This window comes from Pipra filicauda, unplaced genomic scaffold (assembly GCF_003945595.2).
Source record: "Pipra filicauda isolate LSUMZ 115617 unplaced genomic scaffold, ASM394559v2 scaffold2_size9829703_pilon, whole genome shotgun sequence".
In the NCBI taxonomy this organism is placed as follows: domain Eukaryota; kingdom Metazoa; phylum Chordata; class Aves; order Passeriformes; family Pipridae; genus Pipra; species Pipra filicauda.
The window spans coordinates 689197-716123 of record NW_024104421.1 but is presented as its reverse complement, the minus strand read 5'-3'; the positions used below and the strand labels follow the sequence as shown (position 1 = coordinate 716123).

Sequence of the window (26927 nt, the reverse complement as noted above, 5' to 3'; positions counted from 1 at the left end):
TTGTTAGATTTGGGGTTTTTTTCTCCCTTACTCATTAGTCTTTCTCCACTTACACGTTTCTGAAGACATGTTCTTAAACAAAGATCCAAAAATGGGGTTCCTACAGATCCCAAGGAAACCTTCTACCTCATACTAAGGAAATCTTAAGGAAAGCATCTATTTGATTTTAATGAGGTTATCTACTCTACCCCAGTTAATATTATTTTCAGATATATGAAAAACAGTCATGTATTATCTATCAAAAACTGTATAAAATATTTCAAATACGATTACCTCTATAAAATTCAAACCACCAAGATGCTGATAAGACTATTAAACATAGGGACAAAAACTAGACACACTATCACATTTCAGTCCTTTAGACCACTTCTGTTTGCTAACAGCTATTCCAATTAACTAAGTGGGGTGATCAGAAAGTATGAGCAGGCTTTAATGCAATCATTGCACTGGTCTGAAAAACACACTGCTGTAGCTCACTGGTCGAGTCAGCTGTATAAAAATCCTCTTTGGCCATGGAACTGCATTTCACATCTGCAATGTAGATATACCTGGGCTTTAGATTAGAAAGAAGCAACTCCATGTGGGGAAACACAGACTGCAATTCTGTAATAGCAGAAAGTCCTCTCGCAGACTCATGTGCAAACATTTCCATAAAAAACCAACTAGGACCATTCTTCACTAATGGAATACATTAACTAAGTACCTTATTCACATGATTCACTATTAATATATACTGCTGCTTCTCAAAAGATCTGACAGCTTGGTTGATGCAATTCCTGATGCTGTGCTGCTCCTTGCCTCACAACCGCTGTATTTCTGCATTGTAGCATAAACACAATGTTCCATTTTTAGAAAGAGTTTGCCTGGGAGAAGGTTTGAGTCTAACACAAGATGAGGGCTCACAATGGCCTGTGACACAAAACCGGAATAAAGAGGTCTCTGACATTTCACTGATAACACATCTTTGCACAGCCGTGCAATGTTTTAGGTGTAAAAATAATGCTGTACAAAAACAAACCTTATAAATTTGGTCCACAAAGATTTAAGACATGACTGTCTCCTGGTTTGGGAAACATCATTTCTATTTCACATGAAGCAAGCAAAACACAAGATGAGGTATTTACATCTAAGCTTCTCGAAAAGAAGTAGCCATGTTGAAGGAGGACGTGAATTGCAAACCTAAATCTCAGACAAACAAGTTGGAAATATTTTGCCTAAGTAGCCTGGGCAGTCACAAACATGTTAGGTGGAGTAGCCAAGAATAGAATCATAATCTCACATGTCCAAGTCCTGAGCAGTTGCAATTAAATCTTCTTACCCTGATTTTAATAAGCCTGTAGACATGCCAAGAAGTGGATTCATGGAATGCAGGCATTCAGCAGTCATAATTTCATATGGAATTTCAAAACCTTCTGGAAATATAAAATGCTTTTATCTTATAGTCTCTTACATAGAGGTTACGGGAATAATTTCAAACATTCAGTTAACCACATCTGTCTTTTTCTCTTATTCCATCTCTCTCTCACACTGGTAGAAAGAAGGTAAACTCACAAATTGCCATGAAATTCATTGTTTGATCTGCCACTGAAACTACCACAGTTGCCATTTCCTTCCACTCAGTACTTTCTTAGAAATGGGGACTAAATATGGGATTAACATAAATCTCTTCCAGCTCGCTAGGCTGGTAGTTCATGGAGAGTTAGGATATAGAGATAACTTCTAAAGCTAAAAGAAAAGCCAAGAGAATACTATATATATTAAAAAAAAAAAAGGCTAACTTCTCTTCCTAAATTGTCCTTTCTATTCCTGTGTGTTCAGCAAAGAAAACATTTAATATCAAAACTGGGGACTTGATATCACAATGACATTAAAATTTAAGTAATCTTGGAAATAGGTGTGGGCACTATGAATTTTATAAGTTTTGGAGTCAGTTTATAAATTTGCTTTGGGAATCACTGGCTGTCGCTAAGCTTTGTGTTTTAAAAACAATTCTTCACCTTGGGAAAAATAAATTCAGAAAACGATACAAGCTAAATGGAATCTCCAAAATTCTAGTGCAATTTCTGTGCTTCTACAGACACCAACTATATCTTAAGCTCCTAGTGAAAAAGAAGTTAAAGCATCACTTTCTTTGTGCCATAAATCAACTCGGCCAAACTCTCCCCTGGCTATTTTTCTAGCAATTTCCTTTTATCTTGACTAAAAGCTCCTGTTATTTGCTGAAGACAATTAGCTTTATTTGCAAATCCTTCAGCTTCAGATAATGGGACAATCAGTTCCTGTACTACAGCTTAGAAAACCTACTTCCTAAAAGCCTGCGACTATTTGAAGAACATTACCCACTTGAAGAGAAACACAGAACCACTTGCCATCGAGCTGAAGCTGAAAGGAGCTGCCACAGATCTCAAATTCTTTCCTAATAACTGCAGAGAGAGTAGCAGACATATAAACCACTTTCAGTGGCAGAATGGACTGGATGACCTAAGGTTCTAAGACGATAAATATTTGGAGTGCCTTATTGTGTAATGTTATACACACACACATACAGATATCCAATTGGTCATCTTTCTTTTACTGTTTCAAGACAGTTTATGTAAAAGTAGATTTTCTACATACATATTTTGGGGAGATACTGCTTATCACAGCATCAAGATATTGGTAGATTTCTATAATAAACTTTTCCCCATTCAATCCAACATAAAGGAAATATTGTATCTGATCAATCAAAATTTTTAATGGGGTCTAATAAAGAAATTACAAAGGCAATGCAGGGCATTCTCCCAACACTCCCAACTAAACCCTAAACCCACAGAGGATTTAACAGCTTCAACACAACAAAAAGCCTCACTGAGCACCCTTATGCTTTGGCAGGTATATAATTTATTGATGTCAGTAGAAAATTATAAATTGATACAAACTGGAAAGAGACTGAAAATATATAAACCACGTAAACTGGTTTATATTTGTCAGCCTTGTAGGTAATGTGGTAACTATGATGCACGTATTTTCTCATTCCAAAAACATATCAGTGTTCCCTTGACCCATGTGCTCTGAGCATGTCAGTAACTTTACCTACTGCTCATATAAAATCACAAGAAAACTGCTCTGTACTTCCTGAACTCTACAAGAAGTGGAACTTTCACCACGTCATGCTGATGTGACAGTGTGATGCAGTCAATTAGTTCAGATTTTAAAAAAAAAATGTTTCGAAAATTAGACTTCTGTATTTTACACATTTTTAATCTTTGCATTGGAGGAGAAGGAAAAAAATTTGGTGAAGCAAAAGTTTTCTTCTTTAAAGAAAACAGGGTCAGAGAATTGCTTCTTTATTGTTGTCAGCAATGTTTTCACACATAAAATAGTTCTCTCAAATAAAGCTTAAAACTGTCTATTATCTCAAAATGTCTTAGTCCCTCTCCCAACTCCCAGAGTAAGGAACCCTGTATCCCACTATATTTCATTATATAGTTTCATTAGTATAAACATGGTTACAAATCACAGTAATGTAAAACTGTCATTGGCAACCTCTCCATTTGAGCCACAAATGCCTGCATTGGAAATAAATGTTCAGGGTTTTTTTCTAGTGTAAAATACACTACAGCTTTAGATTCTGTGGAAAAACTGTCAGACATTTTGGTTGGGGTTTTTTGTAGGTTATACCTATAGTGTGGAAATAATCTTTATGCTCTAATTTGCGCAGTATCTGGCACAGTGTCAGCTAGTTCACAGCTTGGGCTTTGAAGCATTACAGCAATGCAAGAAACAAACACTAAAAATACATAATTATAGATAATTCACTATATCCAGCGGCTCTCACAGCTAGACTTGAGCTGGTTTCAAACTGGAAGCCATGCAAACATATTACCACAGCACTGTACTCGGTCTAGCAAGTCCAAGATCCCAACAGGGATCATCAGCTTGAGCACAGCACTGCACTAACCTGCCTGTACAGCTTCCAGTCTGCCATGGGCTCACATCCCACTGGCCTGGAGCCTGGGAAGGTCGAGTCTGTCTGGAGGAACACTCATAGTTATTTAGAGTAGCATGAGGAGCCATTCAGACACAGAAGCTCCACTTGCACATTTCTCATTCTACAGCCACAAGTCTTCACATGAGCAAGTCAGTCCAGACCCACTTGTAAACTGCAGCTATTCTGCTCTGCTTTGGCACAGCAGACTAGTTCTTTTTCCTAGAAAGTCTGCACCACTTTGGCACACTAAACAGGCCATTAAAAATTAAAACAAAAGAACTGAACTTCACAGCATTAAAATGCCAAACTAATTTTCCATAGCTTCAGATCACTGAAACACAGAGAAACACAGTGAGAGTAGGTAATACCTTCTTAAAGTGCTCCATGTATCAGTCCCAAAGAGAAAACATATTCCATGACAAAAGGTTAAAACAAAAAGAAAATCATCTTTCTGGATATGGATTGATAACATGAGGGAAGGAAATGGCAATCACAGATTCATAGAATTAGCTCTGACTTTGATTGGGTTTCTTCGAACCAGTCACATATGGAAAGAGATCACCACATTATACAAACAACATTCCTTCTGTCTTGTGACAGGACAATAGGCAGAATGAAGGCATTAAAGAATCTACCAGATTTTTAATTGTAAAAATTAAGTGCCTTAGACATAACTGTGGGCTGTTTTGTGGTATTGCTGAATGCAAGTATAAGAAGAAATCCAGACACATGCATTTCTTGATTCAACTTTCCAAAAAACATTCAGTGCTACAGAGGGTGACTGCACTTTCCATTATAAGTGGTTTCATAATCCCCTCGTAGAGTTCCAATGCTGACAACAGGCAAAAACTGCAAGGATAATTTCTTAGTTTATGGTCACAAATCCCCGTCAGTTTTTTAAATAAACAAATATATAAGTATGTGCATACAGCAGTTAAGGGAGGGAGAAGGATTTTACTCTCGTGGAAGGAGGTGGGTAGATAAATCCTGGAGATCTGACACTTTCTACAATACAGGAAACTCTGGCATAATCACTATTTCCCTCAATGTTTCTTAGCTCTTCCAAGATCACTGCTCACGTGTCAACTCTAAATGCCATACATTAAATATCTGTAAATCACAGACCTGTCAGGATGAGATTTTTAACTGCAGAATTGAGTCAAATTAAGGTATTTCAGTAGCAGTTAAGGTAGTTTAGTAGCAGTTAAAATGAAGAAAGCAACAACTCTGACCTAGCAGAGGGGCTCACTTCCTGCTAGAAATCGTAGGTAACATTCATTCCTTCCCTCGTATTGTTTAGGGACTTTCTGAGTCCACCTTTCCAAGTCAGGCAGAAACTGCAGTAAAAATCAAGGAAGCTCAGCCCACCTAAAAAGCACAGCATTGCATTCTAAGAAGAAATGTCTTCAGACACTAATGTGGCACTCAAATGTTGGACGCGATCCACTGTAAACAATATGTTTTATGTAAGATTTAACCAAAACCATACCCTGTTTTCTACATTCCCACAATCTTGGATTATTTAGGTTACTGGCACAGAATTGCAGCTTTCCTCAGGACAGTCAGCCCCATGGGTCAACTGGATTCCTTTGAATATTATTAGCTATAGTTTCTGAAATTTTAACCATAACTCTCTTCCACAGAAATGTTTGCGAATTTTTCTAGAACGAATTCAGGCTATTTAATTTGTCATTTTCTGGTGCTGGTTCTTCCTTTTTTTACAAGGTTTTTCTTCTTAATTTGACAATGAAATTAAAAAGACTGGAAATAATTATTATAACGCATGACACTACAACCAGTACCTATATTCTCATCTTAACTTTCATATGCACACCTGACACAGTATGGTATTTTCTAGAAATCTCTACCCCCTTCTGGCAACTGCAGCTAATCTTCAGAAACAGAGCCATAAGGCAGGAATGGACTTATAAATTAGACTTCAGCCTGAGCCAGCTGCTTTTTTCTAACATTATTCCCTTTATGACCATCTGTCCCACCTGCTAACACATTTTTCCCCTCACACAGACTTTCCACTACAATGATTTGCCATCCTGGCTGACATACAAGTATCAATAGAAAAGAACTTGGATTAAATCCAGCTTTGTGCCACCCAATATGTGGAGCTTTGGTAAGGCACCTGCTTGACTGCTGGTATAATTAAATCTGCCTTAAGTCTGCTTCAGTTTATGCCCAGTTCACCTATGACCCAAACACCACCACAGTTGGTTGCCACTTTATCTTCCTTCTGCACTGCCTCAATGAGTGAAAGAAGGAGCTTAGTGTTGTTACACAAGAGTCTCCTCTCCATAAAGCAATTCTTGCTCTCAGATACACTGGCACATTCCACTGAATGAATCTACTGAGATTTATCTTGTCTGTCTGTTGAAGGTGAATTCGCAAAACTCCGCACTCCACACTTGTGAACTCTTGGGATTTCAAACCTGGCTGCATGCCTGGTTTTGTCAGCATTTTCTGAATCATCCTAAATTTTCCTCCTTTGGCAGAATTGCCAGAGACACACAATGCAAAGAAATGAGGAAGAGAAGAACTGGGAAGGGCTGAGAATGAGGAAATAGAAATTCAGTGGCATGTTGCTACATGGTGAAATTCTGTAGTCCTGGACTCTCAAGAATTCTTTGCTGTTCTCAATGACATCAGCACTGGTATAAACCTTATCAAGGAGTCCAATTTAAAACATTTATTCCAGCACTCATTTTTCTTATCTGCTTAAAGCCTGACAACTGAAAGGGAACTAGCTACTTTAGCAAAGTTCAGAAGACTGCATAGCAGTGACACCACCCAAAAAAATCAGGAAGAACATGACAAAGTGTATAATTATAATTCCATTTTGTGTACTGCTGACAATAGTCAGAAATAACAGGAAGGGGACTGCTGAAAAAGCACGAGTGAGGTCACCTTTTTCTGGGTACTACTTTTATATGTCTGCAAAATACAGATGAGGCTTTTTAAAGGCTGTAAGTCAGGGAAAGAGAGGGAGAGAAAGAATTACAGATGTGTGACATAAGGAATAAAGGCAAAAGAAGTATAAAAGGCAGGAAAAAAGGAAATGAGCACAGTGCAGAATTCAAAGGAGCACGTGCTGACAGGCTTCACATTTCCAACAGAAAACTGGAATTTGACATCTGTGTCCATACAGTGTTTAAAATGAGCTCTTAGTTACTTCCACTGCATTCAGGAAGGAGGAAGAAGAAAAGAATGATATCTTAACTGAGCTCAGTTCTAAGCATAAGATTAAAATAAAAAGAGAGGGATGCAATTTCATGTCAGTTCCTGGCAGCTGCTCAGCATTCATTATTACCATAGCTCTGTTTGCTTGTGGAGTGCTCATAATGTGGCAGAGTTGCAGAGTGCTTTGGAGTCCTTCTGAGATCCTTAGCTCTGCAACTTTAGGACCAGATGGAAAAAACCTTCTTTTGAACACCATTCATAATGCCAAAGTTTAACAAATAATAGAGTGCTACAGAAATGTTGTTTGGAAAAAAGACCTTAATGGGGGAAATCAATCTTGATTTCTATTGCATTCGAAGCAGATAAGAGTAAAATTAAAGCCACCTATCTCATTTTAATTTTAATTACTACTAACCTTTTAGCTAGTACCAGAAATTGTAATAAACTTCTTCTTGTAACATTCTTAATTTCTACATAGAAAACATGTTCAGCAAATGCAATTTACATAATTATTTACAGAATTATGACAGTCAAGCGTGTCAGTAGCTCTGAATGCCTGCACAACAATCATTACCATGTTATGGATACTGGCTGGCACCATCCACTGAAACGCTTCAGACATCTTTTAACAAAAAACATACCTTGAAAGAGTCAGTCACATGCTTTGCTGTTTCTCCTGAACATCCTCCTCCCGTGCACTCATTCTGACAGCCCTAGAAGAAATAAAACCAGAGGAAATCAAACCCAATGCACATTGCAGAAATGTTGAAACACATTCAGTTAACTCATTTTAGGGACAGATTGCTTTGAATGACCATTCAAGCTTCATCTTCAGTAAGTATATTAGCAAGAACTTTGTGGTAGTTTCCTAGCACAACTTTCCACCCTTTAGGTTTTTTAGTTATGCTTCAATTGCATTATTTTGCACAATGGTGTTTCAGGGCTTTCTAGGAGAGACAACATCCTAGATCAGATTATCACTCTGAAGCGCAGAAGGATATGGACAACATCACAAGTCTTTCATTCAAAGCTAAACAAATAGTGCTTTTACACAATTTCATCAGAGTCAAGTTTCTCTACCAGAGTATCCACCTAACAGATTCACTTTTGCCTGTTCTCAAAGAAGCCTGAGTAGGTAGAGTGAAAGGAAAAAGAAAAAATTGGTTTTATTTAATCTTTCATTAAAAAAAGATAGTGATAGGGAATGCCCACCTATATGAATAAATAATGAGAATATTTTGAATTATATACTATGTTGAACTTCAGGCTTTTGCCACTGACTATGTTAGAAAGGAACTGGAACAAAAAAAAAAAAAAAAAAGGAGTGCTAGTTCCAGGAATCCTTCTGTTCAGCAACAGAGGGATCACACAGACAGAGACACTAAGGCATGTTGTTGCCAGGGTTGACAGCAAGAGACTTTAAGAGACTTTCAACCCTCCAGGTGAAAAGCCCTACTTCGACCCTACACTGGCTGCTCACCTCTTGGTGGCTGCTTCCCACCCTGCCCTTGCTGCATCTTGGGTGGGAAGTCCCAGGTCACAGGTATAATTCCCTGAAGGAAAGGTGCACAGGAAACCTTTCCTGGTCAGCCTGTGAGATCCCTGCTCCAAGCTCTTAACCAAGGAGCAGCCCCCACCCTACAAGGAGGGCTGCGTGCAGGTGGATGGCTGTGTCAGGGAGACAGCAGCCACCAAACTGTGTGGCCAAGGGTGGGACCAGATGGAGCATGGGCACTGGAGCATGGGCATTGAAGCATGACACACACAAGGCAAATAACATTATTCTTTTCCCTTTCTGCAGATCTTGGGGATATGGTACAGAAAAAAAAAAAAAGCAGTATCTTCAGTGGGCCTTCAACAGACTGCAGGCTTGCTATCAACAAAAGAAAAAGCCAAACTCCCAGCCACAGCAGATCTCACTTCCTCTCCCCTTACCCTCAAGGCCCCAGGGAGCCCACAGCATCCCTCCTGCCTTCTCACCATCAGCTTTAACCCTTCTCTTCCTCTTTATTTTTAACCCTATACAGAGAGACAGGCAATCATGGCTACAAGATCCTTCCTACCCACTAAAGGAGAATCTGTCAAGAGAAACCACAAATCTCTTTACAATGTACCAATATGCTTTTCCTTTTACTAAAAAATATGGGGGGTTTAGCTTGAAAGCTTAGTGTTTTCTACTCCAGAAGGACAAGACTTCAACAGAGTGTTCACTGGCATTCATGTCAAACCTTAGCAGGACTAAAGTGTTATCCAAACCGAGGGACTCTCTGAGGGACATTGTATAATAGTATGTCCTTGCTTTCCCTGCAATTCTTCAAATACTTCCAAATTCAGTGTAAAACCCCCAGAAGGCCTTCATGACACCATCAGTTAACAATAGTTAAGTATCCTGCAGATTAATTAAGCCAACTGACTTTTCTTTGCAGTGGAACAAATTAGGATGGAGAGCGTGCTGGTTACCAGCTAACACGGATGGGAACTGCCAGCTGTGGAACAAGAATGTCTCAAGGAGCTCCAGTTCCACTGCTGGCTTTTGTCTAATATCTAGCATGTCAAGTTGGATTTTCTAATAATAATTACTGATGTCAGCAAATACTGACAAATGCTCAACCATTATGCTTCACTTTCTTCCCGTCTCTCCTTTAAGAAGTTGCCCTAAAGCAAGTGTTGGCATCAACACAGAGAGGACAGAAGCTGGATACAGTTTAATATCCTCTTTTATGATCTTTTTTAAAGATACCAAACTAGTACATGAATTTCAAGTACAGACCACCTACAGGAGCAGCCCCTGGGGGCTCAGTCATGTTGCCCTTCAGTTCAAGGTTCCCATTAAACTGAGTGAAGTCAACAGCCCAGTTTTTGGGCGTGTGCCATGGGGCCAATCCTATTCTCCATGAAGTCATTATGTTTTACAGATTTAACTCATGTTTAAAGCAAGTAGCTAACTGCCTTTGTTAACCACATTGAGATTAAATTGAGTTAATCCCTCGGCACTAGAAATGCATTACACAATTACTTTCTAATTGATGGAGTCATATTTTAATGGCTCCATGGCTTATAAATCTGAAGCCTGCTAAATGCAATAGGGAAAATTGCTCCCTGATTAAGTGCCATCATTGCCAAGGGATATATGCCAAGCATAAATCTGCCCTTTGTGTTTAATAGCATGGTAGATTTAAAACTGCATCCATTAAAACATTGATGTTATCCTAAAGATACATTTGAAGCCACTGGGTCAACATTTTCTCAAAAGTCACTCAGGACTGTATAAAGTTGCCATGAAATTACACAAGCATGACAGTTTTACACAAGCATGACGTATTTCCTATGTCATGTTGTAGAACTATGGTATATGTAACCACTTTTTGTAAATTGAAGATAGAACAGTATTTCAAAGTTTTCCTTCAAAAATACACATTCATTTTACCATTCCTGTAAAGCCTATATGAGAAAAAAAAGTGTAAAGCATTATTAGATTAAACTCTATTAAAAAAATGGGGTTTATGTGTCATTTTATCGCTGTGAAATTCTACTAAATTTTTTGCTTAATAGTTGTCATCTACACTTCTGCTAGAGGTTTCCCAAACCTGGACATTCAGCTCCTCTATTTGGTCTTCAAACTGCCTTAGACATACAGCTTTTCAACATCTTTTAGCACTGTGACCCTGCAATCACTGTCTCTTGGCTACCCTGCTGTCTTTGGCACACCTTCTCTACGTCTTCTATGCAGTCAGATCAGTTATCCTTCAGCTGAAAGGATTCATTCTGCTACAAAAATAGGCCCATCTCCTCCCCAGATTCTCTAGGTTTCCTAGAATGCATGAGTCTGCCTTCACTTGTCCTGAGCCTTCACATTTAGTGGCTTTTGAGACACCAATTCTTTCTTCTCATTTGGGACTATCTGTTCTATAAACTGCAATTCCAACAGATGCTTTGTCAAGCTGCTGTGCTTGGGTTTTAGATACACCAGTATTTCATTGGCTCACCTTCAGTAATGAAACAGGAACTGAAGATTATCAGAAACTTCATCACTGTAAACCTATGCTGCAAACTGCATTTCTTTATCTAAAGTGCATGAGATCATTTAATTAATAATAAAAAAAAAAAAGGTTCCAGTTCTCAAACATGTTTTGCAGTTACCTCTATGTGCCATGTGCTTTGTCAACCTTTTTCAAAGAAAACTGATTCTTTAATCAGTTCCACGCTCATTAATTTTCCCTGTTTGGTAACTCTTCTCACTACTGGGGAACAGAAAACTTTCCCTAGCAGAAGGCAGGAGTAAAGAAATAAACTGCCAATAATTTCTGCAGAATTCACACTTTCAGCTAGGAAATCATTTTGGCCACTTTTCAAAACAACTCAAGGGCTGCAGCTTCAGAAAATCCTTAGTCATCTTTTTTGGTTTCACCAGTCAGTTTATCGAAGTCAGCCCACAGACAGCTCCAATGCCTCCACTCTGAGTGAGAATTTCATCAACAGCACCACCACCCTGATAGAGAACTACCACTGACAGGGAACATCTGAAACCCCAAATTCATGCCCATGAAAGAATCACAGACAGTGCTTTTTTGGGCAAGCATTGGCCATTCACGGAGGAGGAGAACCATCCATTAAAACAACGACAAAGAAGCGAATAAACAACAGATGCACAGCTGTGACAGCACAGAGTTCCTTCTACCAAGGCAACTCCATCTCCTGCTACACAGAGAAACTTAAAGCCAGGACTATCTTGTAGCAGTCATCAGGCCCCAGCAAAGTCAGAGCAGGAGTTTCCTCCGAAGTCATATGAGAGACAATTTTCAACAAAGAAAGTCCTTTCTGAGACATTTCTCCAAGCTAAAACAGTGTCTTACCGCTTTTTCCCATGTTTGTTTCTGGCTGCTAAGTGTCTAAGAAATATTTCATCCTTTAATTTGCACTGGAAGGATAATGAAATTAGAACACTTATCAGATTGCAGGAATATAGCAGATCAGAATAAATTCAGTGCCCAACCCATACTATGGTACTGCCAGAGGCAAGGCAAGTGAGGGGTGTGATGACCAGCACTTGGTCATTCAAAGCCACCCAAATCACAGTTGCCTTTCTGGACCAGGTATAGAATAGACTCCAATGTGCACAAATGCCATATATTCTGTGTATTGCTACAGTCTTATAAAAGCACTACCATGACTTCAGAACAGCTTTCATCTCTTCCAAAGAAATATTAATATGTGTTGGCAGCCACACCACATAAAAGATGAATTTGAAGAAAAATGAAACAGTAATGATGTTCACAGCTTAAAAAAAAAAAATTCCACACACTGTCAGACAGAGAGAAATTCTGAAAAACTGCTGTAGGGTCGAGTCTTACAATACTATTTTTAATATCAACTAAAATATATATTTATTTAATGACATTTGTGAAAGACTTCCAGAGTTTAAGAAGGTCATTTATGGAATCCAGCAGCCAAGTACGTTAACCTCAGCTGTCATGGGAGTTGATGCATGATATAAAAATATTTTAATTCTGTCTTTATATTGCAGGTATGTGAACAGGAACACACACCTATATACGTGTTACCGTGCAAGTGTCTCCAAGTATCTTCCTTGTGCTGGGTCATTTACATGACAGAGCAGCACAACTTACCCACCAATGTCTTTTAAATCTGCTCTTTACAAAACCAAGAGGAAAGAAGCAAGATGACTTATTCTTAAAGGATATTTCTAACCACTCATCAAGCCAAACAGAGACTTTCAAGGTATCTTTGTTAGACTGGTGCACTGTCCAAGCATTGGCTTGCCACTCTTCAGCATGAATTCAGAAGGTGTGCAGCACAAAATCAAGAGCAGCTACAATGATGCACCTCAGGGTATGCATAGATCAGCACTGGGGGCGGGGGAACAAAACCAAAACCAACCAAACATAGAAGGACAATTTGTTATAAGTGGTTTCAGTGTGTCGCTTTTAACTGAGTTCCCGAGAATTTGTATTGATTTCTGCACTTTCAGTACACTTTTTAAGACTACTCTTCCTATCATACATCCGCCCTGATGCCTTGTCAGCTTGACATTATCACCTTATTGTGGCTGTTTATTCAACCTTGAGCTGGCACTAATGTTGGTTAAACAGTGAGGCAGTGCAGTAACAGTACAAAACAAAGGAAAATAAAAGGCAACCAGCACAGCAGAAAATGAAAGCTTCCACACTACTTAGTGATAATTTTGCATCAGAACAAAGGCATCAGGGCTTAGAACATAGAAGAGTTCCTTTGTCTAAGAAGGCTGCATTGCATAAAGTAAGGTTGAATTGAAATAGACTATTATTAAATTAGTCCCAAAGACTGTTCAGGCACTTATCTGTGGCTCTGGCTTGAAGAGTTTATTTGCTTTAATTAAAAGCAATTTAAGTAGTTTGAATAAAATTGAAATAAGCTCCTCTTAAAACAAGCATCACTGTTTTTATTATGTCTAAATAAAAGGCAATTCAGGTTATATGAGCACTTTCTAACTTATTGGTTAGAAAAACCTTAAAACAGAGAACATAAAGAAATGAAAATATTCATCTAGCCCATCCAAGATTCCTATTTAGTAACATTTATAACTACATCACAACTGTCAAAGAAGACAGGTTGCGTTCATGAAATTAAATAGACACAAGACAATGTTGCCAATGTAAAAGTCATTTCAGTCAGCACTCAGATGAGAAACCCCTCTTGGAAATAATGTCAATTTTCTGACTCTGTGCTTAAAATAATATTTGAATTAGTTCAGTAATGCCTAACCTGTTGTACAAGAAAGCTTGTATCAGTTTACCTGGAAGATAGCAAGGCTAGGCAAGGTGAAAGATTACTTCTGAAATCCAAGACAAGGTGAAAGATTACTTCTGAAATCAAAAAAGGTTGTGTGCTTGGCAAACTTAATTATCAGGAAGGCTAAAATAAAAGAGTTCACTAGAAACAGAAGACAGATTAATTTGTTGTGACTGACTCTAAGGAGAACATGAGCAGGGATCTATTCAGCTTCAGGCTAAAATTAGTTTGCCAGAAAAAATTGCAGCATTAGCTGTGACTTACACCCATACAACATGGAGCCTAAAGTGTGATCCTTCCCAACTGAAAAACACTGAAAACCTACCACCAGCCCCATGCAATGCAGGACATAAAGCAGCTGTAATCTCTGTGTGGTGCCCCTTTAGGCATTAGCTAATTTGGCTTAATACATTTCCTGCATATCCAGACAATTGTCCTTCCTACTTCTTCAGAGAAATAGGCAAGTACCCTAAAGAAATGCTCTTCACAAATGCAGTGTGCTTTAACCTTGATTTCTAAGCCCACCGTTCACACTGTTCTTGTTTGTTTTCCCTTCTATGACCCTCCTGTTGCTCTCACTCCCCAATGCTGTTTCCTCTGTCTTCACAGTTTACTGGCTCTTCCCTTCTGATGGAGCAAAACAGCCTCGTACAATTAGGGGAAGAGGCAGATGACCTAATGGAGCTCTTCCATCTCTAACTCCTATGAACAGTGCCTCTAAGTGACTCTTTTGTTGGCTTGTTTGTCTGCTCTAGCATTAATTAGGTTTTTAACAAGTGCATTGTTTGCCAGAATGGCATAAAGAAAAACATGTTAAAGCCACCAGCTGGATCTAGTTGACCTATAAATTCATCTGCCTGTTTTCTAACCAGACAGTGTCTCATGGGTCTGTGATGTGGAGATTGCACAAAAAAAAATAAGTGAAAATTCTGAAAAGTCGCCATGGTTTTACTGTGTTTAGGCCCAGTTCTCTTTGATATGTGATCTTTTACATCAAACTGCCAAAAACAAAGGGTATAAATACTGTCACATAGTTTTCTGTACCACTCTAAAAGGGCTTTGCTGTTTACCACAAGGAAGCTTCTCTTCATTATAATTTCCCTAACATTTCTCTTAGCCCATGTATTCTATAATGCCAGGTACTAAATCAGCATTTTAAGATCGTATAGCAAAGTTAACCAGGATGCATTTATAACTGCACTGCTATACCAGCAAAGATGAGCCTAAGCATAATAAAAATTAATCTGCTTACTTTCCTCAAAGATTCAGTTGCACAGGTTATATTTCTTATCCTGAAGCAGCTGTTGAGATAAACAACAGATCTGATCTAAAGATGCATAAAATATAGCTTACAATTTGTTTGTGAAATTGCCTCGTGGTGGAAACCACACAGATCCTGCAGCTGATGACCAAGGCAATTGGCTTGATGCAGTTACCAAATGATAATGTAAATAACATGAAGGCACAGAGAGCAGAAACAAATAAAGTCATTGTCTGAGGGTTTAGAACTGGAAGCAAGACAATTTAGTGCAGGAGACCAAAGCTTCTGCAGTTTGCAAATAAATCATTATAGGCTCCTGGGGGGGAAAAAAAAAACACACACACAACCAAACCACAGTAGAGACAGTGATGGATTCCAAAATGAGAACTGACATGCTTAAAGAAAAGAGCTAGCAAACAAAATCCTGTTTTTAAGGACATAGTCCTGTTTGCAAGCTCCCTCATAACTACAGCGGAACCAGGAGAAATACGGGGTCAGGCCTGAATCACTGGCCTGTATAAGGGGTCATTTGTAGCTATTCTCAGAGTGCTTAGACCGTGTCCCATTTAAGTCCATTTTGCACAGGAATAAAGGTTTACATAAGACCTTTGCTGAGCAAAGATGAATCACACACTGAAAACAAAAGCTCTGTGGAGGAAAAAGAAAAAGACTGGTTTTGGAGGAGGAAAGAGTTACTTTTTTTCACCACAAGTCCTGTGCACAGTCCTACTAGAGGTAATAAAACAGTAACTTACACAGCTGGCTCTCGAATAACATCGACTATAATAAAACACTCTGCAATTGCACATGTGGTGGCTGGTCTGCAAAGGGCCGACACAGGCTGGCTTGGTATCACATCTTGCCCTGATAACTTCACATGGCCCGTTTAATTCATCACCAAGTATCAAGTGCCACTGCTGCAAAGGCACAAGAAGCGTGACTTTCTGTAGTGTGCTGGCTGTCAGTGCAGTTATTCCCTGTTCCCTGCTTCCCAAGCAGGTGGTTTACCTGCGAAGAATCCAACAGATGAAGCTGATAGAGCATGGCAGCAGCTATCTAACCTGGGATCTGAATGGGCTCAGGTCTGCAGGTACACTCTGCTTCACTAGTCAGAGCACTCCTTAAAAACGTGCTTCTTTGCTATGCTGGTCTTCTCAAATGGCTGAGCAAAGCCCTGGGGTTTTGCTTGCAGGCAAAACTGTGTACACCCAGATGTGTGTTCTGCCTGGACATGTGGCCACAGTGATGAAGAAGGACTCAATCTTGAGCTTTCAAGGCTCACAGAGATCTAGGAGGTCTCTTTAAACAAATAATGCAAAGCAGGGTAGAAAAAAAAAAACACAAATCACATGAGAAAGACAGCAAGTTTTGTCTACAGGTGTTGCAAATACTGCGTTCTCTTGGATTCTGATAGTGGGCTGGAACTGTTTGTTCCAGATAAAGAACCAAGACCTTCATTGTTTATAAGCTTTAAATGAATTTTCTCACTGTAATACCTGGAAGCCTGGCTCTACAGTTACAAAACCTAAGTAAAGGAAGGTAGAAACATCTGTCCCTTCTACAGACAGGAAATTCAGGCGTAGATTGTCCCATCCCACACCTCACACTGGCTAGCAGCTGCTTCAGGGAATTCACTGGGAGGCGACAGGTGCCAGAATGGGGCGTGCACAGCTCCCCAGGAACTAAATCTGTAGCTCCTTTTCCTTAGAGAGACATACCCATTCAATCCATTACAGTTCTTATTAGGGAAAAGGAACGAATGTAAATGACTGATGTGGGTTTGGTTGTTCACCTATGCAAGCTGCAGAAGACTCACCTATATTGACTTCAACAGGTTTTAAGTCTGGCATGATAGGTTTGAAGCAGTGGGAGATCTCTCCCTGGCTTTTACCAAAGCCTGGGCTATACTCTTGTGACGCATCTTTTGCTGTGTGTTCAAACACTGCCTTGTTTTAAACAGACACAATTCAACAAAGTAGAAAGGAAATTGAAGTTTTCCCCTTGATATAAGGGGCTCTAGGAACACAGCTAACCCAAAAGAAAATCCTTGGGACCTGTCTGAGGACAGCATGTCTAATAATGTTCTTGTTCAAATAACAGCAGAGATGGAGCATATTTGCATGACAGATGTGCAGCTCAGAATATTCTAGGAACTTCCTTGCTTTACAGTCTTTGGGTTGCAGTCAGTGGGTGCAACAAAAGGTAAGGAGCATAATCCACCACACCAAGCAAATGTAAATAATCCCATGGAAGTTTACTAACAATCCAGGAAAAGCAGGGCACAACTACAACATCACTGTACAGTGTCACACATTACTCCCGTGAATGAGGACAAACACCAAGATAACACCAGTAAGAAGCTGCTTTTCTTGATGATACCTTCTCAAAAGAGGTAAAATGTTTCAAAATAGTGATAAAATCAGATACTCCACCTACTTAGTATATATTCAACTGTGTAACAATTCTAAGGCAGGGGAAAAACACGGATTATAAGACTCCAAAATTTTGGAGCTGCATTACACTTACTCTGTGTCTTTTCTAAAAACCCTGTGAGCAAGCCCTTCATCTGAAGTCCCCTATCATTTGTTGACAGTGCCCAGAACAAACTGGATGCCACCCAGGGAATTTGAGAGTAAAATATCACCCAGCACATTAAAAGTGGCCTTGGAAAAGTGCGGTAACAGATACTTGTAAAGGTGTCAGCATTAAGAACACAAAGCAAAGAGAGAGGCCCTTTGCCCAAACTACAGCCTGGTAAAAGAGCACCACAAATGAGGAGTGATGCAGTCTCTGTCAGAAAAATGGTGACTTTGACATGCTAAGAAATGGCATTGTAATGAAGATGATAAACAAGTCTACGGCAAGTAATGTGGGCTTGTTTTCCTACAATTCCACATCTGTGCCAATGATCAAACAGCCCAACTCAGCTCCACAAATCTAAATTGCTAAATGACTTGTAACATCCCCATGAACCAGGGGTTTTGTCCAGCTTCAATCCACGTGAACATCAACGCTCCTGACCAGAACATCTCTGTCATATCTGAATGTATCCAGCTAGCTAATTGGAAGCACCCTAAAACAGTTTAGAATTGCATCTGATTTGTCCGCTGTTGAAATCCAGTTCACCTGGAAGCAGCAGGACAGAGCATTTTACATGTATGTTCTAATAAATATTTTTCCCAATTGACACAATAAAAACATTGCTGGCTGCAGCACAACGCCTTAAAAGAAAATCCAAAAGGAAACAATGATAAATGCTAGATTTTCAGATCAATGAAGAACGAGAGAAAATGTTGATGTTACTGAACTTCTATCTCCAGGTATCAAGAAGAGAATAAAACTGTAAATGCCAAAAATTATCTCTGAAAAGGTGTTGACAGGCAAAAGATAATATTAAAAATATTAAAAAAACCCTCAGATGATATACTTATGATGGATCAATGCCTCAAATATATGAGCAAATGAATACAATATGACTTTTTTCTGCATGCGTGTACACATCCAGCTGTACAGGTGTGCCAGAAATGATGTCTGTGTAGCCACTATATAAGATCCTATGCTACAGCTTCTACTTCATGCTGTGAAAGGAATAAACTTGGCTCACATTATACTCTATACTAAGACACAACTATTTATTTTTTCTAGCTTTTAACTTCTACACTTCAGGCAATACTTTCTTGCAGTTAGGAAGAGTGTTGTCAGGTTGTAAGTAGGCATTGCCACAGTACAGGGCACAAATCAAGACTCACAGTTTTGACTCTCAACACTAGCACTGACTGTGATCTTGATAATTTGATGATATTAATAAATCTTGATGTTCTATTAAAAAAAAATAATTATGGTACTCCTGAATTACAAATCCATAAATAAAGTTTATAACTAACTAACTATAGATCCTATTAAAAAAAATTACTTCTGCTTCTATTCATCCAGGAGCAAAAACTTAACCTCTCCACCTGTTTCCTCAAAGTTTAGAATCAGGGAAATAAAACCTGTATCATACATCTGGTAAGAAACTTGCTTCACAGCTAGCCTGCTAAATATGTTGAGAATATCACAAGTCTTAAAATCTGCTATGAAGTTTTCTTTCCCAAACTGTTTTGGTTAAAAATTTCTATTATTTTATTGGAGGGTGAGAGACTCTCTACATTAACTAGAAATTATAAGATATAAGAAAGAAATTATACTATTACTGCTGATTTTAGGTGGACTTTATGTGATTTTTAATGACTTGAGTGATGATATGCAGTCGGACAAAGCCTTGGGAATTCATAATTTTGTAACAGTAGGATATGCAACTTTATATGGTAAAATTACATATTACATTTGAGATGCAGTCATGCCCACATTACATAAAATCAAAAACGTCTCTTTTATTCAGTTTTTCGAGTGTTTCGTTTTCCACGTATCAAAGGAAAAATTCCACAATTCAGAACATTTAACATCAAGTATTACAGGAGTGAAAACTGCCAGACAGAACCTTCACAGAAGCTGTAAGAATTCTAACCATGAACTGAATTTTACTTGCAGTCAGTTGCATTGAAAAGAAGTAAAAAGAAAACTTTGTAAATTCAATCAAAAAAAAGAAGCTTTTTTTTTTTTTTAAGACAGCACTTTTCTTAAGGTTGGTGTTTTTATAATAATGTTTAAATCTCTGAGATACCCCCTTAACTTTCCCTTGATATTAGTAACTTTCCTAGGAGTGCTGACATACCTATTCCTTTTCCATGGGCAGCAACTACTGGTACAGTTATTCATGTTTAAAGAATTATTCTTAAAATACATCAGGACAAAAAAAGTTTAGTAAAGTCAGGATGTATTTTGAATATGAGAAAAAAAGTTCAATCTCTTCTGTAAAGCACCTGGACTTCCTTGAGACAACAGAGAGGAAAATACTGCTACTCTACTGTACATTAAAGAAAGTACCTTCTGCAAAGAAATCTGCCTACAGTGGTGGCTTTAAAGACCATCCTTGCAAAGAGTTCTTTGTGTTGTTAAAAGCCAAGCAGTCAGGGCTCAGAACAAACATGTACTGATCCACATCACTGTGACAAAAACTAAAACCTGATTTAAAAAAAAAAAATTCCGTTTCTAAGCTTTTTTCCCAGGACCACAGGAAAATCCAGGCTGGAAGGGACCTCAGGAGGTCTTTAGTTCAACCTTGTGCTCAAGGCAAGGTCAGCTCTCAGCTCAGACCAGGTTTCTCAAGGTTTTACCCAGTTAGGTCTTGAAATTCCCAGGGAAGGAGACTGCACATTCTCTCTTGGCAACCCACTGTCTGACTGTCCTTGTGGGGAGAATTTTTTCCTTATATCCAGTCTGAGCCTTTTTAATTTTATTTTATGCCATTTTCTCTTGTCCTCCTAATATACATCACTGCTGAGCCTGGCCCCATCTCTGTAATTTTCCTCTAGATGTTGGAAGGCTGCTATTACATCACCCCAAAGCCTCTTTTCCAGACTGAACACACCCAGTTCCCTCAGACTCTCAGTGTCAATGTTTTTAAAAAAGCTCATTCTCAGAAAAGGTAATGCAAATTCAAACATTTATTGCAGAAGTGATAACTATCGAGACAACAGTCTAAATGAAATTAAACAAGAGGACATGACTTGTGTGGTACTGATCTCTCCAAATCCTAGTGGAAATTAATACAATCAGAACCTCGCGGAATTAAACCCTATTTGTACACCGGGGAAAACAATTAATTTTCTGTGCTTACTAGGAGTGTTTTAATCAAATATTGTGTGGGAAATGCTCTAACAGGCAAACTGAATTAGCAGTAGCTGTGTACCTACTGAGAAGTCATATGTTGTCCTTCATTAATGCTTCAGGTATAATCTAAAATAAAACCTGGAACACACTGCACAGGGAAGTAAATGAGTAACTTTGTTGGAATGGTATGATGACATTAGCTTGCAAAAACAGTAATAAACAATGGGCCAAAATGCACAAAAAACCAGATGGGTAAAACTTCTTGATCATTTCAAAGACAGTTTCAACTATTCCCATTTAACTTTCACACCATTTGATGTACGTGCTGAAGGGCAACATCAGGCCTTCCCATAAGCATGGCACTGGATTTTCCTCTGCAACAGCATATGGTTATACTTGCTAAATTGCCCTTCTGCAACAGGTGCTCTATTTCATGATGTGGTATCACCTGCCCCTTTAATGTATAAAGTCATAAAGCAATGAAGCTGTTTAAAAGGTTAATGGGGCCCCCCATTCACTTCGTCCTATGTAAGAATCAGAGGTTTCAAGCTGCAAGCATGTAAGTGACTGTGAATAACAAATCAGGATCACATAATACTTTGATTTATGCTCGACTACCACCTAAAGCCAGAAATTTAAGATGAAGGTTGGGTGTTTAATCTCTCCATTACAGCTATGGTAGCAGCTGGATGGCCACAATTTATTATCAAAAGCCACAATCAGCACTGAGTGCCTTGAAGTCATAGAAGCCTCTGATGAGCTCATCTAGCACCATGAAGTACATAACATGTCACTGGATGAATGTGCCAGTCCTCATGTGTGGCCTCAGAAGGCTGATTGTGCAAATTTTACAGAGAGAATTTACACCTTACTTCCTTCATTCTAACCCTGAGGGTCCTGCCCTAAAACCTACTTGTAACCTTCAATTCCTTATACATTCAGCTATGAATATTCATTTAAGAAAATAGCATAGCAAAAGGAAGCAATGAAAATAATGTCTGTTCTGGTTCTTTAGCATGCCCACATCAGATAATTTGTTTTAAAATGGGTGAATAAATTCATAGCACCTGAGTGTTTACACAACTAATGAACTGATTTATCTCCTTTCTTAACACTACCTTCCCATGGATAAATTAATGACTAATAAAATCCATTTGAATTATTTTCACCTATCAAATTCTACCAGGGATATAGCCTGTGGACTATTTAGCAAGATGCCAGCTACCTAATGACTTTGCAACCTTCTTTTTTACCTATGATTTTGCAGCACATTTCAATGCTCAATTTCCTTGGGAAAAATCAGCATATCCACTGGATCACACAATGCTAGGAGTGCTAGGCCTGTCAGTAACAATCAGTGCATTAGGTGGACAAGGCAGGACTGCAGAAACCAGAGGCATAATTCATTCCTTATACATAACATTACTTTAAACAAACCAGAAAGAGAAGGTTGTGGTTGGGCTGGAAACAGTTCCAAGGAAAAATGGAGGGTTCTGACTAAATGCAGGAAATGATGAAGGGAGAGATGAAGGGATAAAGAGGTGTAATAATGTTGTTGCCTACTGATACCTTTATAAATGTTTCAGGTTTTGCATAAATACAATAATCAAATCATAGTTTTCTGTACCTTTGCTCTACAAACACACAGTGACAGCCACAGCCCTGCAGAGCTGACAGTCTGAACAGAGGAGGCAAATAAAGGGGAAAGGGCTCAGACAGAGCTGACTTGCCCAAGGCCACATCACTTCCAAGTGCACGAGTGTACTTTCACTGCTGTAGCTGTTGCTTCCCTCTGTGTTTTCTACAGTAAAAATAGAAAGCTAGGTTTGTGCAGGTGAGAAGATTCCAATGAGATGTCAGTGCTGCTTTGAGTAGACAGCTCAAAGGTCTGGTAGGTCTATGGCTTGCCAGCTACTTGGTTTTTTTTGTAAGGCCATGCCAGAGCATTCCTGCCAGGTGCTGGACAACACCCTGGAGACTGGAATCATGCTTTCTTTCCCAGACACACAACAGGTACATCAAAAGTGATCTAGAACACCACAGTCTGCCTCACTCCTTGACATGCTTCATTCTGAGTATTGTGGCTGTGGGAGCTGCCTGGGGACGTCTCAGACCAGTTTTCTGCCACTCTCCAGTTGCGGAGAGGGTGAATGGGGCTACAGGAGCCTCCCAAGGCTTCTCCAGGGGCTCGCCTGTCCCAGCCCTGCCGCCATCAGTGCCACCTCCACCAGTGCCAGAGCCACCCAAGGGAGAGCAGTGTTGGTGAGCCCTAGGATGAGGTGTGAGTAACACTTGCCATCACCGGCAGAGAGGAGCTGGGGAGACACCTGCCAGTCTCATACCTGTTGTGCCCATATTCCATCTGCTGTAGTTACCCAAGGAAAGCAAATAACTCAGTCTTGTTTTTTCCTCAGCTGTTAACTTTGGCATCAGGCTGCAGCTGTGTAGTTGACAGTCAGCCCAGCACAGACCTCTTTCAAAACCCAAGAATTATTTTTAGTGCAGCTGTTCCACAGGGTGTATCTTGGCTGTGATGTTTCCTCACTCTAATTGAAAAGCACCCGTGCTATCTCCATGCCCTTTGCCTTGACAAGGAAGACTTCTTTTTAATCCCCAGATCAGCCTCACTAAGCAGAAGAACATAATAAACATGACATTTATAAAAGGATAGTCCCCACAAATGCTCATCTGCCACATCAGTGTTTGCTACCGACAACTCCTCTTCCATTATTTAAAGTTAGTTGTGAAATTGCTCAAAACCTCTAAGCACATGTTACTGTGTTTTACCCATAGTCTATTTTAGTACAACGGCAGGCATAAGTCCTTTAATAAACTCACAGGCATAGAAAGCCTTGATGTCTGCCAGGAGACCATACCCTTTGCAGGTTTGTTTTGCTGTTTTGTTGTTTTCTTTTTAGTAACTGAGAGTCCCCTGTTAGAAATAAACAGAAAGAAATCCCCCCCAGAGGAAATTATACACCTTCCCTTCCCCCCTTCTCCATCCCGACTCATTATTTCTCTTCCACACAATTACCTCTTTTCCACACATGCTGTCTGCACGGAAAGAGGTACAATCACACACATCCTGCCTCCGAACCTCAAACAATACATCTTTTGGGGACAGAAACCCCCTCCGCAAAGCACAAATAACAAACCGGAGCATTAAAATCTGTAAAATACAAACCGATCAACTACCGATTTGCCAAGGAAAAGCTCCGCACCGCCGGACGGATGGACGAGGGGATCTCGGCAGGAAACCCGCTCCGCTTACCTTGATCATGCTGGCGGGCGGGGGGGATGTTCCTGCCGGGATTTCGGCGGGATGGAGCCGGCGGATCTCAGATCCCCGGGCGCGGATGCAGCGGCGGCGCTGGGCGGGCTCGGAGCAGGGCGGTCCACCCGCTGCTGCTGCTGCTGCCGGGGATGGGGCTCCTGCTGCCGGGGATGGAGCTGCTGCCGCGGCTGGGTCTCCTGCCGCCGCCGGGCTCCGATTGCATCAGCGGGCGAGGGCGGCGCGCTCGGCGGGCGCTGCCGGAGCTGGGCGAGGGGCTGGGGGCCGCCCCGCCCCGCTCCTCCCGCGGGCACGGGCACAGCCCACGTCCCACATCCCACATCCCACCTCGGGAAGCACCGGGGGGAGCCGACCTCCCGCCCGCACCTCTCCGCAGGGTCATCCCGTCCCTAAAATGGCCCCGCGCCGTGCGCTGCTCCTGCCAAGCGGAGACAGTAATTAAGTGCTTTTGCTGGGAATTGTACTGAGGGCAACACGCTCTCAGCCCTCTCTCCCGTAACAATCGTTACCAAACTCATCGTTTGCTGTCTCTGAGTCATTTCCTCTGTCTGGCGCACACACACCAACACCTCGCAGCTACCCCTCCCACCGTCAGCAAGCCTTGGGCTCTCCCGCTGCCTTCCCCATCCACCGCTATTTCCACGGCTTGTGCCGAGTCCTCCAGCGCTGCCACCCGACACAGGAGGGGCCCACCCAACCCGTTTTGTTTGGGGACAGCTGATGTTTCCCAGAGGGGCTCTGGGTCCTCTCCTGCTGATCAGTGCCCAGTCCGTGCTGGGCAGCACCTTCACAGCTCTTCACACCCCAGCTGGCCAACATCGAGCCTCTACAGCTGATTTGTGTGTAGATACCTGCCAGGCAGGTGACCAGCACCTGAAGACAAAAGAATAAACATCAGAGGCCGGTCTACTCTGTTAGTTCTACCCATGCTGCTGCCAGTGAAACTGTACAGTAATAATACAATAAAATCATTAATTTTTAAGAGAAAATCCCAGTGTAGCCGCGGTGTAATGTTCACAAAGTGCTTACTGCTTTCATTGTAACTGATTTTACATTTGAGTCTTTTCTTCCTTTACTACTGTTCTTGTAAAGGTTTTCTCCTTCTGATCTGCTTGAGAGCAGTTGTAGAAAGCTGTTTTATCTCACTGCTACTCTGTCAGCAGTGCCAAGTTCTGCTTTGCAGGATGTACATGAATTATTCTCTCTTGTATAGTGCCAGAGATTGGTTACATAAGTATAAGCAGGTTTTTGTTCCTGCCACTCTTCAGCCAGGTAAGAAATGAATTTACAAGCGTTTTGGATTTCAAAGAAACACAGGTAAACGATGCCACCCAAAACACAAGTTCACATGAACAGTGGTGTTTTAGTGGCTATTTAAGAGAGAAGAAAGAGGGAGCAAAAAACGGGAGGCAGAGAAGGCAGCAAAGACACATCAGGTGGATACAATTAATAATCAGGGCACTGCTACTCAGTGCTCATGAGAGCAATTCAATCTGTTCACAAGGAGTTATCTTCAGATTTCAATCATAATGTAGGAAAAACCATGCTGGGTCAGGCCAAGGGTCCATTTAATTCAATACCCTGTCTCTGGCAGTACAGAATAACAATGCCTAGAGAAGAGTTTCAAGAAGAGAATAAGCATGTAGAGGCACTTTCCTGATATGCTCTTTTAGCCTCAAGGGATTTGTACCACAGCAGCTTCCTGAAAGATGAATTCTCTAGGCTGAACAGTTCCTCATGGATTTTTGTTCTATTAATGTGTTCCTTGAAGCCATGTAAAATTTGGTATCTCTAAGATCTGTGCTCACGAGTTCCACAATTTAGCTCTGTTGTGTGGAAGAATGCAAAATTTTTGCTTTATTTTGGACTTGCCACTTGAAAGTTTCACATCATTCTCCATTTTTTGTGATACTGTGAGACTGTAAACACAAAGATCAGTTCATCCCCTCTATGCCATTTGTGATTCTACAGACTGCTGTTGAATCCTCTGTCAGCCATCTGATGGCTGAGTCTTAATGAAGAGTCTTAATCTTAATCTGGTTTACTATAAAACAGTTCAATAACCTTTATCATCCTTGATTTAAGATGGGAATATAAAAGTACACAAAACTCTCAAAATGCAGGTCACCGTATTTATGTTTAATTTGCTTTCCATCCTCCCCCCCATTTCTTTTCATAATGCTTATAGTTCTGTTTCCTAATTTCAGTGTTCTTGGTCACTAAACTGAACTGATATATTTACAAACTATTTAATTCCAATGTTTCTGGGTAACAGGTCATTCATAACCCCTGTTTATATAAATTTAGCTTTTGTTTGTTTGTTTGTTTTGCAATGTGCATAATTTTATACTTACTGGCACTTTTATATGCTATTTTGACAACTGTGTACTCAATTCCACAAGGTCCTTCTGCAAATAGCTCTATTTTGGCTGAATTGCTTAACACCCTTTTCTTGAAGGCTTTAATCTCATAGGCAAATTTGTCCTTTCTCTATTTCTCTCCATTTTCCATTTTCTCAACTCTCTTCTGTTTCTTATCCTTAAACCCATTAATGAGAGCAACTATAAAAGCACCTTTCTTGGGGGGGGCTTATTTTCTACGAGCCTTTGCTAAGAGATTTTGTCAAGTCCTTTGGAAATTCAAGCAGATTGTATCCATTGGACTTCTCCTGCCTGCACGCTCATTGAATCCTTCAAAGAAGTTTCTAGATGGGC

General features: G+C 40.1%; 1 protein-coding gene across 2 annotated transcripts in view; it reads right to left on the bottom strand.

Annotated features, from left to right (window-relative positions):
- The window catches only part of BCAT1 (branched chain amino acid transaminase 1), a 61817-nt gene extending 37383 nt beyond the window's left edge, over positions 1-24434 (bottom strand). The window contains exons 1-2 of one of the 2 annotated variants that reach the window (XM_039383205.1): positions 24193-24434; positions 7801-7872 (exon numbers count right to left, since the gene is read on the bottom strand). In XM_039383205.1, the coding sequence (XP_039239139.1) occupies positions 7801-7872; positions 24193-24201 (81 nt within the window). In that variant the 5' untranslated portion in view covers positions 24202-24434. The remainder of the gene's footprint in view (positions 1-7800; positions 7873-24192) is intronic. The other variant, XM_027726655.2, reaches the window with a different exon arrangement.
- Positions 24435-26927: the final 2493 nt, after the last annotated feature.